Source organism: Panthera leo, chromosome D1, assembly GCF_018350215.1.
Source record: "Panthera leo isolate Ple1 chromosome D1, P.leo_Ple1_pat1.1, whole genome shotgun sequence".
Lineage (NCBI taxonomy): Eukaryota > Metazoa > Chordata > Mammalia > Carnivora > Felidae > Panthera > Panthera leo.
In genome coordinates, this window is record NC_056688.1 from 67,148,329 (window position 1) to 67,163,985 (window position 15,657).

At 40.4% G+C, this 15,657-nt stretch overlaps 1 protein-coding gene and 1 long non-coding RNA gene across 14 annotated transcripts in view; one reads left to right on the plus strand and one right to left on the minus strand.

Annotated features, from left to right (window-relative positions):
- The window catches only part of LOC122201037, a 174,954-nt gene that overhangs the window by 74,907 nt on the left and 84,390 nt on the right, over positions 1–15,657 (plus strand). The gene's annotated exons all lie outside the window — the stretch shown is intronic.
- The window catches only part of IRAG1 (inositol 1,4,5-triphosphate receptor associated 1), a 119,910-nt gene that overhangs the window by 31,793 nt on the left and 72,460 nt on the right, over positions 1–15,657 (minus strand). For all 12 annotated transcript variants that reach the window (XM_042906910.1, XM_042906906.1, XM_042906905.1 and 9 more), the window contains 2 exons: positions 7,321–7,444; positions 1,638–1,668 (listed from right to left, as the gene is read on the minus strand). In XM_042906910.1, the coding sequence (XP_042762844.1) occupies positions 1,638–1,668; positions 7,321–7,444 (155 nt within the window). The remainder of the gene's footprint in view (positions 1–1,637; positions 1,669–7,320; positions 7,445–15,657) is intronic.

Consider the following 15,657-nt stretch of genomic DNA (forward strand, 5'->3'; position numbering starts at 1 on the left):
CTCTGTCTGAGCTTCTGAAATTCATGTGATATGGCCCATGGTAGGTAGACATCTCCAGACAGAGAATTTAAGGCCTTGAACTGACCCAATAACAACAATGATGGCACTATAGGAAGCTACTCCTCATTGAGCATCTACTATATTCTAGCAGTGCTGTGAGTTTTGCACACCTTGGCTCATTTAACCCCACAAAAAGCCTCTGCAATAGGAACTGTTATGTCCACCCTATGGGTAAAGAGACTGAGACCAGAGAGGTCATTAACTTGTTTAAGGTGACGCAAGTAACAGAGCCAGGATTGAACCTTAGACTATTTGACACCTTAGACTATTCAACACCTGTGCTACTTTCATCATGCTGAGCACTGATTGTGTCAGCATACATATGAGGACAGAAGCCAGCCATTAAACAAACCACCCACAGACCGTCTTCACCAATGTCACTGGTTTAGTGGTCTCTGTGCTACCCAAACCTCAGTCCAGTCAGTTTATCAATAATGCTTACCGTTTAGTTTTCTATACCTGGGTTATCACCTTCATGGAAGTGTGATATAAAGAGTCCTGAATTCAGACAGAATATTTGGGTCCCAGGGTTGGTTCTGCTAAGTGCTGGGTCTGGGGCCTTGGGTAAGTTATTTCATCACTTGGTTTCCTCCTTTGTTCTAATTCCTGCTCTATCTGTTACTCTGAGCTGACTGGAGGATCAGCTGAAAGGATGGATAGGAATGTGTGATGAACAATGTCTGTGTGCAAGGTAATTGTTACTATCTGTGAGAGATATTACTATCTGTGGCAGATATTTCACATTGTCTGTCTTCCTCTACTTATCCAGCCCACTGGGTCTCAGGAGGGGTATTTTAATTTTCTTATTATCAGTGGCAAACCATTCTATAAAGACTATAAAACCTTCTATCCTCCTAACCTGTGTGTAAAGACATTCTGAACTCATCCATGTTCTTCTTCCCTTCCTTCTATCTATTCCAATATAATTGTCTTGGAAACTAGTGCTGGCATCATAGGTCCTCACCACCTCACCTGGGACGTGTTCTCTTTGTCCATTTACCCCTTCACCACAATGAAATGAAGACAAGTTCCTCTCAGCTCACTCACCAACCCATAGGGATAGCATCTCTACAGAGACAAGGAGGCCCTAAGGGGAGTATTGGAGGAATCAGGGAAGGCTGGAGAGCTGACAGCACAGCCTCTCACCTTGGCTGAGCAAGTTTCCTTACGCCTGGAATCCTCAAAAGGGAAATAACTTTTTCCTTTGGACCAAAGTTTAAAACTTGAAATCTGACCAGCTGTTAATAATTTTGAAATAAATTTGATTGAGTTCTGCTGCCTCCCAGCTAACTTTGTGTATCTAAGTCATCCTTTTAAAAAGCATAAACCATCCTTGAAGAAATGTGGAATTTCCGGGCACATTCTTATCTCTGACCAAATTTGCCAAAATCTTCCTTTACCTGGGGTGGGAGTCTCAGCAGTTCAGTAGGGCTGATCTCAATGTCCATATTACCTAACAGTCATGTATTCTCATTTTTGTATACAATTGTCAGGGACAGGGGCTAGAGAAGGGAATGTTTTCTATAAACTCCATAAAGCTCCAGCACTAAATTTCATAAAGCACTGGAATCACTTACCTCAACTTCCTTTTCAGTGAGCGGAGGGGCACTGTGAAAAAGAAAAGACATGCAAATGAACTGTGTCCAACCTATGAAATAAACCAGAAAGTGACTTTGAACAACCAGCAGACTATGTATGCCCAGAAATGTAGTAAGAAGAATTGGTGAGATGGAAAAGATGCAGGGTACCCTTTGTGTGAGCTCTGTAGTGATGAGATATTTGCCCAGACATTGACTCCTACAGAGGAAGTGTGGTGGAAAATATTAGATCCTGGGGTCAGTCCTCCATCAGCGCCTCAACTGTCTGGGACTTTGGACAAGTTACTTAAGTTTGCTCGTTTGTAAAATGGGAATAATATCTACCTTGCAGGAGTATTCTAAGGAATAAATGTATATACATACATATGTATGTATGTATGTATGTGTGTATAAATGTATGTGTGTATATATTCACATATATATGACATCCACACATGTATATGTATAAATGTGTATATGTGTGCATGTATACATGTTTGTATATACATGACATCCACACTGAGTAGTCACTCAGAAGATTTAGCTATTATTATGACTAACTCACAGGCTTGTTGTAAAGACTCAGTAAGAAAATGCATATGCTATGTACTTTATAAACTGCACACATCTGAATAGCCTTTATAGTTTTGTGGGGGGGCTACTCAGGTCTGCAAAGCCAGGCCCTCCTCCTGTCTCTGAGGGTTGTGACAAGAGTGCAGGTGGGCCAGAGAATACAAGGTAGGAAAGAGTGGCCAGAGTTCCTCTCTACAGTGAGAACCGTCTCTACTGGGTGGAATTAGAGACGAGGCAAGAAAGTCCCAGCCAGCACAGAGGTGTCTTTCTGTGAGGTTCCTCTTCGTGTGTGGTTCCCACAGTTAGCCATCCTTTTGTCTGCACACTCACTCTGCTGCTGCTTCTCTTGCTGGTGACTAAAGCTAGTCCTGTTCTGAAACCCAGACAACGTAAATAATGCACAGGCCCTTTCCTGTGCTGGGGTGGGAGCACTGGGAGGGGTCCTACCAGCGTCACAGAACTTGGCAACAGAGCATGCCATCGATAAGATTCTCAGGAAACACAGCTTCCTCCTTTTGACGGGTGTGGAGGGACCCCAAGAGCAAAGGTAGGGGTCAGTTATCTCTGCAAGGGGCTGGTTCTCACCCCTGACAAAGGACTATGAGAGCCTTCCTGTGAGGATGAGGCAACAAGACCCCATCGCCATCAAGTCAGCAGAGTACAGAACATGGGACAAACAACTGCAAAGATGTTTGATGCTTACAATGCTTGTCACAACCCCACCCATCAAGCCCTTTCCTCTGAGGGCCAGCCAACATAATCTTGATTGTCATATAGAGCACATATTGCTTACACAAATTTATCAAAACTCACTGAGCTTGCCTTTGACTCCTGGCTTTATTTGGATAGTATATAAAATATACATATTTTCGTTATTAACCAAACTCATCTATTTTGATAATTTACTTTCTGCTTTTTTTTGCTATAGAACACAATTGTTTAAAATGTATAAAGCCCTGAGGACTCAGGGAAGTGTGATTCAAATTTAAAAAGCCACAAGACATGGCCAGCTCCTGCTGCAGAGAGCTATGTCTTATGAACTGGTATAGACAGCTAGGGGACAGAGCCATGGGTTTCCAAAAAAGACGGAAGCCCAGCAGATGACATACAAGGAGACTGGGGTGACATTGTCTGCCTCAGAATTCAAACTCCCTTAATAGACCTTAAAATAAAATCAAGGTTTTCTGTGAACCAGTCCCTACCAAACTTTCATCTTCCCATTTTCCAGACCCATTGGCCATTCTGTTCCTCAGACACACTCACTGTGGCCCCAGGACTTAGCATTTACTATTCTTTCCTTTTTCTCCCCACTCTCTTTCGTAATAGCTTTATTGAAATATAATCCATGTATCATAAAATTTACCCTTTAAAATTTAAAATTCAGTAATTTTTAATATATTCCCAGAATTGTACAACCATCAATCACTATAGTCAATTTTGGAACTTCATCATTCCAAAAAGAAACCCTGTATCCATTTGCAATCAAATCTCTATCTTCTCCAACCCCCATTCCCACCCCTAGGCAATTACTAATCTATTTCCTTACTCTATGGATTTCCCTATTCTGGAAATTTCATATAAATGGAATCATACAACATGTGGATTTTTGTGATTGGCTTCTTTCACTTAGCTTAATATTTTCAAGGTTTATTCTCGTGGTAGTATATATCAGTACTTCATTTTTGTGGCTGAATAATATCTCATTGAATGGGTATATCACATTTTATTTATTCATTCATCAGTTACTGGATATTTGGGTTATTTCCACTCTCAGGCCAATACGAAAATGCTGTTATTGAACATTTATAAGTTTTTGTGTAGAGGCATATTTTTATTTATTTATTTTTCTTATATACCCAGGAGTGGAATTGCTAGGCCACATGGAAATACATTTTTAACTTTTTGAAGAACTGACAAACTGTTATTCCAAAGGGGCTGCATCATTTTACTAAGGACTCTAATTTCTTCATGTCCTCACCAACACTTGTTATTGTCCATCTTTTTTATTATAGCCATTCTAGTAGATGTGAAATGGTATCTCATTAATATTTTGATTTGCATTTCCCTAATCTTCCCTAAAGATTAATGACACTGAGCATCTTTCCATGTGCTTATTTTTTGAAGAAGTGTCTACTTAAATCCTTTGCATTTAAAAAAAAATAGTATCTTTTCGGGGCACCTGGGTGGCTCAATCAGTTAAGCATGCAATTTCAGCTCAAGTCATCATTTCACAGTTCATGAGTTTAACCCCACATCAGGCTGTGTGCTGACAGCTCAGAGCCTGGAGCCTGCTTCAGATTCTGTGTCTCCCCCTCTCTTGTCCCTCCCCTGCTCACTCTCTGTCTCTCTGTCTCTCTCTCAAAAATAAATAAACATAAAAAAATAGTTATCTTTTTTATTGAGTTATGAGCATTCTTTATATATTCTGGAAACAAATCCCTCATCAAATACATGATTTGCAAATATTTTTTTACATTCTGTGGGTTGTCTTTTCATTTTCTTAATGATATTATTTTCATCATAAAAGTTTTTAATTTTATGAAATACTATTCATCTATTTTTTCTCTTGTTGCTTGTGTTTTTGTGTCATATCTAAGAAACGATGGACTAACCAACGTATTGAAGATTTCTTCATATGTTTTCTTCTAATTGTTTGATAGCATTAGCTTTTAAATTTTGGCCTATGGTTCATTTTGAGCTCATTTTTGTGTATTGTGTGAGGTAAAGTTATTCTAACTTTACTTTTTTGCATGTGGCTATCCTGTCATCCCAGCATCATTTGTTAAAATCACTGTGCTTTTTGTCTGGAAATCTTTGCATGGATGGCTTCATTTTGTCATCTGCATGTCTTAGGTTAATGGTTACTGTATCACTGGGGCCGTCCTTGACCCTTGAATGTTCCATTCCTTTGTCATCTCTGTATGTGCCTATATCATGGTCTTCTTAGCAGCTTTGCTATCTGAACTCATTCATTTAGTTACTTAAATATTATTTGTCTCCCCACCTAGGATGTAAGTGCCATGAGAACAGGGACTGTGTCTGCTTGTTCTCCATTATAATGTCTGGAATAAAATAGGCAATGAATATTTATTGATTAAATTCCTATTTATTGCTCCTATTGGTTTTTGACCCAGTAACATGTTCTCTTCACACTCTTGTTAATCAACCATTGACTGTGTCCCTAGTTTGTGTTCGGTCCCTGGTTTTTCTACTGAATTCATTCAACTTGCTGACTCCATGAGCTCCTTCTTTGTATGGTCCAGTCCCAACTCACATAGCCCACATAGATCATGAAACTAACTCTTTCATATTAAAACTCAAGTGTAATTTCCCCATATTTCTTCTGGAGGAAGGATTCTTAAACCTCTGTCTTCCCCCTGTTGGTCAATGTCTCACATGACTATTTGCCCATCTATTCCATCCTCCAAACCAGGGATAGAGAGTTCTGGGCCCAGCCAGTGGACTAAGTTGCACAGCCTCTATGAAGGCCAGGAGCAGGGAGCCTGATTTGGTGGTTGGAGCAGGAAGTTTGGGGATGGGCAATATGGCTATTGGCACAATGCATGAGAGCCACTGACCTCAATCTGAGAGTCTGGACCACATGCTCAGAAGCTGATCTTATTCACTGACTGTGCAGGCCCATGCAGGCTCTGTCTGGCCTCATTGTTGGTAGCTAGTAGCTGTTGACTTACTCAAGGAAAATAGAAGTGCTCAGTCTTCTTCTCCTGGGGAAGCTGAGGGAATTTAATTAGCTGGAGGTGTGTTCTAATGATACTAATTATTTTCAACTTTCCTGAGGAAAAGGAAGCCAATCACACCACTGACCAGCCTTGTTCACTACAGACAAGAGTATCAATGGTTGTTTTGGTAATTGTGACAGGCCCCTGGTATAGATGGAAAGGCATTGAGTCTGCAGTCAGCCCATGCTGAGTTCAATTCCTGACTCTGTCACTTGCTAGCATGTTTCTTTGCCTCTTTTTCCTCACTGAAGATGAATAAAATCTTCCTTTTCTGCTTCACTGGGTTGTCATAAACACCAAAAGACACCCAGCATATAAACATGCTCTGTAACCTGCAGTGCGCTCAGAGTGCTTCTCCTTTAGTTTCCTTCCTCTGGACAGCCCCTCTCTGCCTTCTATGAGATGAACTGGCCCAAGCCACGCCCTCCTCCAGCTGTGGATGCAGCCTGCTTCTGACTTGTTTCTGGCACTTTTCCTGATGCTGGCTTAGTCGCTAGGTCCTCTGAGTATTGCCCTGATGACTCTGTGTTTTAGGTGATGATGGTTTGCAGTTTGAACACATCACACTCCCTGGGTAAAACTTGTTTTCCTTTCATATTTACCCCCAAATCAGGGGGTTCTGTTATGTCTGAATGGTCCTCCTAATAGGCTTTCCCCCCAGTGCACTCCCACAACAGTTTAGTCTCCAGGTTGCTTGGGCTTGGCAGGATGCCTCAATTGCAGACACCCACCCAATTCTTACTGCTTAGTGGTACCCTCTCTTTTCTCCTTCATGCTCCAAACTATTTGCTTTTCAATCTAGTTATCAAGAGTCTGTCATGTGCTGACATGGTTTTAGGTCCCAGCTTGAACACTTTCTCCTTTAGCTAGTGCAGCACCCTACCAATGACAGAGCACTTATGACCTCTGTTGTATAGGTGAGAAGGTTGAGGCTTGGCAAGTGAAGTCACTTTCTCCCCACATGTGGAAGAACCTGGTAGGTTCCCCAAGCAACCCTTGTGTGGTTCCAAATGTTCTACATCTCTATCTATGCAGATATCAGACCTAGAATCTTTCAGTTATGGGTAAATGGTAGATCTCGAATTGAAACTATGTCTCCTGGCCCAAAGTCCACCACCCACTGCTGCCATTAGCCTCTGGTGATACCTCATGCCCCCACCTATGAAACCCACCTGCTCTTTGAGTTAGAACCACCTTACATAGCTTTTTATTATTCTTTTTATTTTGGATGAATTAGCCCTGTCTAGACCATGAGACTTTGACCTTTCTCGAGTCAAAAATCAAGGCTGGTGCTCCACTATGTCCCATCCAGAGACTAACACAGGGCCCACTCAATACAGGGTCTTATGCAACTTATGCCCTGATTTTACCTTCCAGGAAGAGATCTGTGGACCCGCAGTTTGCGCAGCAGCATGTCAGAAATATTGGGCATGACATCCAAGCCACTCTTTGACTCATCTTCCTCAATACCTGAGGAGTGTTCAGAAGGGAGCCCTGAAAAAAAAAGTGTTTAACTTATAAAATGTCTGAAATCACAGTAGCACTGTTGGCAACTTGCTTCAGTTTATAAGAACTAGTTATATGGCAGGGGCTTTGTAATTGTTATTTTATTTGCACAATGATCCAATGAGCTAGAACTTAATCATTTCATTTTATAGGTAGGTAAGCCAAGACTCAGCAAGTTTAGTAATTAATGTCACAAAACTAGTAAATGGTGTAGTCAGATTTTAAACCAATTTCATCTGCTTTAAATTCTAGTTCTTCCCATTGCTATCCACAGTACCAAGCAGGCTCTCATGTCTGGGTTTCAAGGTTGGTTTCTGACAACTGGAAGCTGGTTGCTCTTTGGCTATAATGTTTGGAAAAATCCCCTCTCTTTGGCAGGCTTCTCAGGAGGTTTGTTGCCCAACTATTCTTCCTCAAGTGAATTCAATGGTTCACTCATCTGTGTCCCACCTAGAAATCTGGTTCCATATCCCCATAGACAGAAATAGAAACAGGGTTTTTCCAGGGTAAGTTAGTTAGATCTTTTGCAGACCTCAGAAATTGATGCCTCGTAGTCAACAGAACCAATGAACAGCCTTTTGTTATCTCATAAAACTATCCTGGGGCTGTGCTCTGAAAGCAGAAAGAAGAAACCAAGTATTCTCTTTCCCATAAATCTTTCTCCTGTTTGAAGACAGCTTTTGTACCTCTCTAAAACTTCCCTTCTCCAGGCTGTAGCCTTATTTCCCAACTGCTCATGGACTATGGACCACGGTTCCTAGATATCATCCCCTGCCTGCACACATTCTGGTTGTTGCTGTACCAGAGGCCCAGATGTGTCCTAACAAGCTCTTAGCTCAGAAAGATATTGGCAAATGTCCCTGGTATTGACATTTGTTATTCAGGCAGCATAGACTCGCTGTGCCTTATTATGGGCTCACAGTACATTTAGGATTACAAGCCTCAAATCTCTTTTACTAGAGCCAAATCAGGTATCTTCATCCCACACAATAGTTACTTTTTATTCGCATGCAGGACTTTATAGTTATCCATGTTCTACCATCTCTCATGGGTTTTGATGCAATAAGTTTTCAACCTGCTCAGTAATTTTCCAGAATTGTAGGCCAGGCTAGAGATCAGGACTATAGGCATACTTGTGGTAGCCATCTAAATGGAGCTTAGATTAGGAGTCATGTGAATTAGAAGCTTCTCCAAAGGAGACCATGCAGAGAGAAGAGGAGTTATAGTTTGGCTCAAAGTAAAGAATATTTAAGTATTTTGAGCTTTCCGATAACAGAACAGTGTTCAGGAGTTTTCTGACACTTCAGATATCCCAGCACTGTCTGAAGGGCCATCTGTCAGAAATGGGGTAGTTAGTGATTCTTCTTTGGATAAAAGATTGGACTAGATGTTATTTTAGTTACCTGTCATCTCTTGGGTTATGTCCCGGCACTTACTGCTTTCTGACATTTTCATGTAACAGACGGTAAACCCTGTGGTACCTCTGGCCTCACTGTACCTTGATGTATCCACACTGTACCCAGCAGAGCAATATTTAAGCACTGGACTCCTGAGAAATCTATATGATTGTGACTAGAGAAGTCTCCTATGTTGAGCCTCTCCTCCCCTACCAAAAAAAGTAACTAGCTACGGCCTTCTAGCCCTGCTAAGATGGCTGTCTGAAGGGTGATCCCAGAACTGGTAGGTCCTAGAACCAGCCACCCTCCTCCTGAACTCAACAAAAGTGACAATAACAAAAAATTTTAAAACCAACCATAAATATACCAGCAACTCTCAAATATAAGAAAAGTTAATAATCTTTTAAAATAATGGTTTGAGCAAACAAAACTTACTAGGAGTAAATGTAGAACTCCCACCCTTGATAGCCCTTTTTTCTTCCCTCAAAGAACCATTACTGAGAGGAAGATGTATGAAGGAAAATTCTGACAGTGTAATACCACAGAATGAGAAGGGAAGTGGACTGAGGGGGCTGAGCAGGCAGCCTCCATAGGAGAGTCAGAAAGTTTCTTCAGAGTGGAAGGATCTCAATACCACTACAACAATACTCCAACAAGAGAAAAATCTGCCTGTGCTGCTGTTTGCTTTTCTTACTGAGTAGGAAGGGAGAGGAAAGGCAGAATGATTGCACAGCATTCTACCAGAGCTGATTATCTCAAACAATGTGGAGGGATTTACCAGAAAGTAAGACAAAAGAAAAAATAAATAAAACAAGCCCATTCACTAAAGTGAGGGCAGGAGACATATGGAAAGCCCCAGTTGAAGCTGCCCTCCATCCCTGATCACCACTTCTGAGAAATAGCATAGTGGCCACACTCCTTGGATTTTGTCTGTTTTTTCCTTCCTCTGGCAAGGGAGTTAGAGTGGCTGCTGGGAATAGTTGCATCAAGTCTGGAAAATAAACACCTGGGCAGATTGTCTCTACAGTTCTACCCTGAATTGGGGAAATATCTACCACTACCCACCCAAAAGAATAAGATATACTGATAGAGTGGTATAATAAACTCACACGTTGAACTATGAACAAAGTTATAATAAAAGAGCAGAAACCAATCCCACGAACACCACTACCCACAACTCCATCTGAACTTCCCCTTTACCCTACCACCTAAGTAGTAACAAAGCAGACACAAAATACCCAGTCCTCAGCTAAACACTGCGGGAGAACAGAGATCTTAAATAAGGTAGGAAGGAGTCCATGAAAATTGACCTACACAATATTTCTCTAGGTAAAGAGAAAATCCAGGTGAAAATATTAATTTCAAAAAGAAATAAAATGAAAACAAATGGCATGGCACACATCCACAAATACTATAGTCAAAAGAGGAAGGAAAGAAGAGAGGAAGGTATAAAGGAAAGAAGACAGAAAACACGTAGGAAGGAGACAGATGTCTCCTGTGGAAGCATAGAGTTAAGAAACACATCAAAAATGCATTTTTGTGAAAAATTCTTTGACTCAGGAGAAGTTAGAACCTGAAGAAAAATGAAAATAGGAAATCAAAAGTGAGATAAGAGGATCACCCAAAGACGGAAGATTACAATTTGAAGAAATAAATCAAAGACTAAAATAACAGAACTAAGGAAAATTATAAAAATATAGAACTAATCAATATGCTGGAAATATGAAGGAATTAAACAGATATGGCCTCAAACTGAATTAGTAAGGAGGGTGGGGGAGATTGAGATGAATACAAGGAACACAAAGAAAGAAAGAATGAAGTATTTAGAGATGAAATAGTGGACCTGTAGTTGAGATATTGTTGAGAAATTTACAGAGATGTCTCTGAACTAGTGAACAAAACAAAAGGAACAAAGGACATATTCAAAGATATAAGAAAAAATTTCCTCAATTGAAGGAAAAGCTGAACTTGCAGATTGAAAGAACATGCCATGTAAGGGGGAAAAATATATATACGGATGAAGAAGTGCTTCTCCAGCTACCCTCACAGAAAGAGTAAGCCATCTACAGAGATAGGTGGAGGTTGAGGGGTACTAGAAATTAGCTGACCTCAGACTTCTCAACAACATTAAACACAGTGTAGCATCTACAAAGTTCTGAAGGAAAGAATGACCCAGAATTTAAAACCATCCAAGCTGTCCTTCAAGAATAAAGACAACAGTTTCAAACATGCTAGAATTCAGAAAACAGCATCTCTGAGCCCTGCTAGGAAAAATATTGACAATAAAATCCAGCTAAACAAGACATAAAACAAAATCATAAGCTTGGGAATGGCGAGCCATAGTAAAGGGATTGATGGTAAGCATTAAATCCTTTTACATGTAAGTTTAGGACTAAACAACTATGGAAATTATGGTTACAGAATGCAAGTAATTGTTACAACCTTGACAGTATAAAAATAATAATTTATCACGTGGAGATGGAAAGATAGGAAGAAATATGAAGGTGGGAAGTAGTGCTGTCATTTTCTTCTTTCCCTGCAGGAAATCAATAATCCCATTTTGAAACACGTAATGTGAGAGAAGTACCTCAATGACTCCAAGCTCTTGATGCATTTCATAACGTGTATTTTAAACTTTTAAAAACTAATCTCTATTTTCTGGAGGAAGAAATTACCAAAATTCAGCAAGTCCTATGGTTTCACTCCACTTTAATTCAAGTTCAATTAAATTTTCAAACTTTTTATCTAAAATAAGTACATCTAGCAATCTAGCATAATCTTCCATCTTTCTTCCTTCCTCATTTTGGGGGAAGAGGGCACTTAGTAAAAACTATTTTTATTCTCTTTATATTTTTCACTATTAGTTGAATATTTTGATAATGGACATGGGGTATTTTAGCAGTAAAATTATTTTTAAAATATCTGCCTATATTAGTTCATTCCAGTGAAAGCATTTGTTTCTGGCAATCTCCAGGCCTTAGAAAAGGCTTCTGATTAAAGATGCTCTGAGACCCAGGAAGATTCCCAAAGGGCCAAAGCTACTGGTTGGGGATAAACTTTCCTCAGATTGATCTTCTCAGGTTGGCCTTTTCTCTGACTGAGATCTGACAGCTCTGAGCTCAGACTGGGGGGAGGGGAGGTCTTAGAGCGACTTCCCACATCTCTCTCAACCTCCAGGTCCAGAGATCCAACCACCTCCTAGACGTTGCCACTTGGATCAGGATAATGAAAATGATTTCAACAGCCACAATTAATCAAACATCAGCTTGCATTAGATGTACTTTCTCATTCATTCCTTATAACAGCCTTGCAAAATAAATATTGCTAAGCTAATTTTCTGGGGAAACTGCAACCTAGGAAACTCAGGCTCAACTAAGTTAAGTAGATTCCCTAGTGTTCCAGCTAATTAGTGGTAGAACTGGGATGCAAAACTAGGTCTGTCAGACTGTGGCATCCAAATTGCTCTTCATGGGGACATCCGAATCCAAACTTGCTGTCTTCCTCCTCAAGTGAGCTCTTCCTCCTGCGCTCCCATCCTGATTAATGACATCATCACCCCCTTGGCCATGCAGACACATACCTGGTGGTCTTTCTGGTCTCCCCCTTTGCCCATCCTCACCAGTCCTGCCACACTGACCTCCAAATAGCTCTCAAACCTGTCCCTCCCATGTTCCCTCCTGTCCATCTCAGTCTACAGTCTTGTCACCTCTCACCACACTGTTTCCATACCCTCTTACCAGTCTCCCTGCCTTCAGTCTCTCCCATTTCAAGCCAGCTTTCACAATCTGTCTAGAAGAATTATTCTCAAGCTCAACTTTGATCCTGATGCTTCCTTATCTGCAGGTTTCTCTGGGGTCCTGAATAAAGTTTAAACTCATTAATTGTCCCTTAAAGCCCTCACCCTCCACCCTTGCTGCCCATCTCACTAGGACACATGACCCACATTTGGTTCACATGCGATTCCTTCTGTTCCCAGAACATACCAAGCACTAGAAAATGCCTGTGTGCCTTTGCTCCTGCTGTTCCCTCTGCCTGGGAGGCCCCTCTTTTCCTCAGCTCAAAGCTGCTCCTCCTGGAATCCAACCCTGACTCACTTACCCCTACTAAGTTGGCTGCTTCTTCCTCTGTGTTCCTAGATACTTTGTGTTGTTGAAATCTTAACACAATGTATTATAGTTACATTGTCTATCTTTGCATTTCCTCTCCTGGAAGGTGAGAGTAGGCTCATTCATTTTTTCAACATTTATTGAGTGCTTACTGTGTTCCAGGCAATGGGCTTGTAGCTAGGGATATAATGCTGAGCAAAACAGACAGGTCACTGTTCTCTGGGAGCTTGTTACCTAGTGGGACAGAGATTAATTAGAGAAATACTAAAACACTACATTTCATACTATGGTAGGTTTTATAAGAGAGAAGGATCTGGGGGTGCTGGAAAAGTCTTCTCTAGAAAAGTGACATTTGAGCAGAAATCTAAGAGTCTAAATCTAAAGAATGGGAGTTTATTAGGCAAAGAAGGTGAGAGGAAGAACATTCCAGGTAGAGGGGACAGCCTGTGCCAAGCCTAAGAAGAAGGGGGAATGAGTTGCTGAAGAAAGTCCAAGACGTTGAGAGTGAAAAGGAGAGTGGCCCTCAAAGATGTGGGGGAGGGGAACAGGGTTAATGACAATGGTCCTTGTAGATCCTACTAAGGATTCCAGTGCTCATTCTAAGAGCATAATGAAGGCCTCTGAAGATGCTAGACTGGATTTGCATTTTAGAGATTCCTCTGGCTGAGTGTGGACAGTGGATTGAGCTGGGTGAGGAGGTCAGGAATGTCGAAGGGATAGGAGGTTGTTGAGGTAGCTGAGGGGATTAATAATGACAGCCAGGAAAAGGCCCTCTTGTGGACAGCAGGGCCTGAGCCTTTTTCACCTCTGCATTCCCAGCATGCAGCCTGGGAACTAGCCAACAGTCAGCCTCACATCTTTGGCTTGAAATGACCTGCAAGTGATCAGGACAATATTATCAAATGCCTAGCCTAGTACCTGAGATGTAATAATTACCCTAGTTATAGTAATTGTGCCAGTTAGTCACTGTAGTAATCCCTCTACCATTTGTTAATATACAAGGAACATGTATAGTAGCAAGCAGCATTCATTTATGCCACTAATTATCAGCTAGGAAAATATCATGAAGAAAAGAGTCTTCTTCATAAACAAGCAAAATTATAAATCACATAGAATGTGTCCCAATAAGAGAAATGGGAGACCTGTACAAGAACATCAAATCTTTTAGAGGAAAAATAAAGGAATACTCAATAGAGGGACAAACCATATATTTGAGTGAGAAGTAAATGTTTTCAAAGTAAGTAATTTAAAAGTCTATAAACTGTAAAAACAAACAAAACTAGGACAGTTCTTCTGAATCCAATGTGTAGCATTAGAGCAATCACAATTAAAATCTTGTATAAAATGGCATAAATTTCACTTAAAGAAATAGGTAGGTAGGTATAAAATGGTATAAATTTCACTTAGAGAAATAGGTAGGTAAGAAGAGGTAAGGTAGGTAAGAAATAGGTATAGGCAAAACTAGAAAAGACTTGTAATCCTTGAATCTTAGATTAAAGTTAAGAGCCTTCTGAGGTCCTCTCTAGTCCAAGAGGGAACAGAGGTTGAAGAACATATTTGTTTTTTTAAAAATTTTTTAAATATTTTTATTTATTTTTGAGACAGAGACAGAGCATGAGCAGGGGAGGGGCAGAGAGAGGGAGACACAGAATCCAAAGCAGGCTCCAGGCTCTGAGCTGTCAGCATAGAACCTGATGCAGGGTTCGAACTATGGACTGTGAGATCATGACCTGAGCTGAAGTTGGACACTTAACCGACTGAGCCACTCAGGCGCCCCAGAAGAACATATTTAAAGACCCATCAGCTGGTTCCTGGAGTGGGACATTAACTCAGATCTCCTGACTTTTTGTCCGGTTGTTCTTTCCATTATTTCACACTGAATCTTTATATCTAGAATATAATGAATATTCTGAGAAAGAAGATCAATGAGAGAAAAGTAACCTCACTACATACTAGAACATATTATATGGCAGCAGTAAGTAAAATGGTACAGTACTGATCAGAATAAAACAGAATCAAGGGCCCAGCACTAGTATTTGGTATATATATACACAAAGAATATAGTATATGATGGTCTAAGCCACAAAACAACAAGAAATATACATACTATCAAAATATTATTGAGGTAATAGGATCTTAAATCTCCAAATACCTAATATCTTAAAATAAGTTTCACAGGTATTAGCAAAAAATAGATCAAACTGTAAACTATTAGAAAATGGATTTGCTATCCCAATTAAGAAGAAATAATTTAAAAAAATTTTTATGTTTATTTATTTTCAACAGAGAGAGAGAGACAGAGTATGAGCGGGGGAGGGGCAGAGAGAGAGGGAGACACAGAATCTGAAACGGGCTCCAGGCTCTGAGCTGTCAGCACAGAGCCCGACACGGGGCTTGAACTCACAGACCACAAGATCATGACCTGAGCCGAAGTCAGACGCTCAACCGACTGAGCCACCCAGGCGCCCCAAGGAGAAATAATTTTTTATAATGATTTTAATAATGGAAGACTTCTCAAAGGAAAAGACAGGCAAAGATGATTATGAGAACTTTATAATTTCTCTGCAATAACAAAACTCGTTAAATGAAAAATGTTAGAATGAAAAAGTATTGAGAAAAATACAAATCCGACAAGAAGATATAAGATTTGTAAATATTTATGCACCCAACATAAGACAAATATTAGCAGACCTAAAGG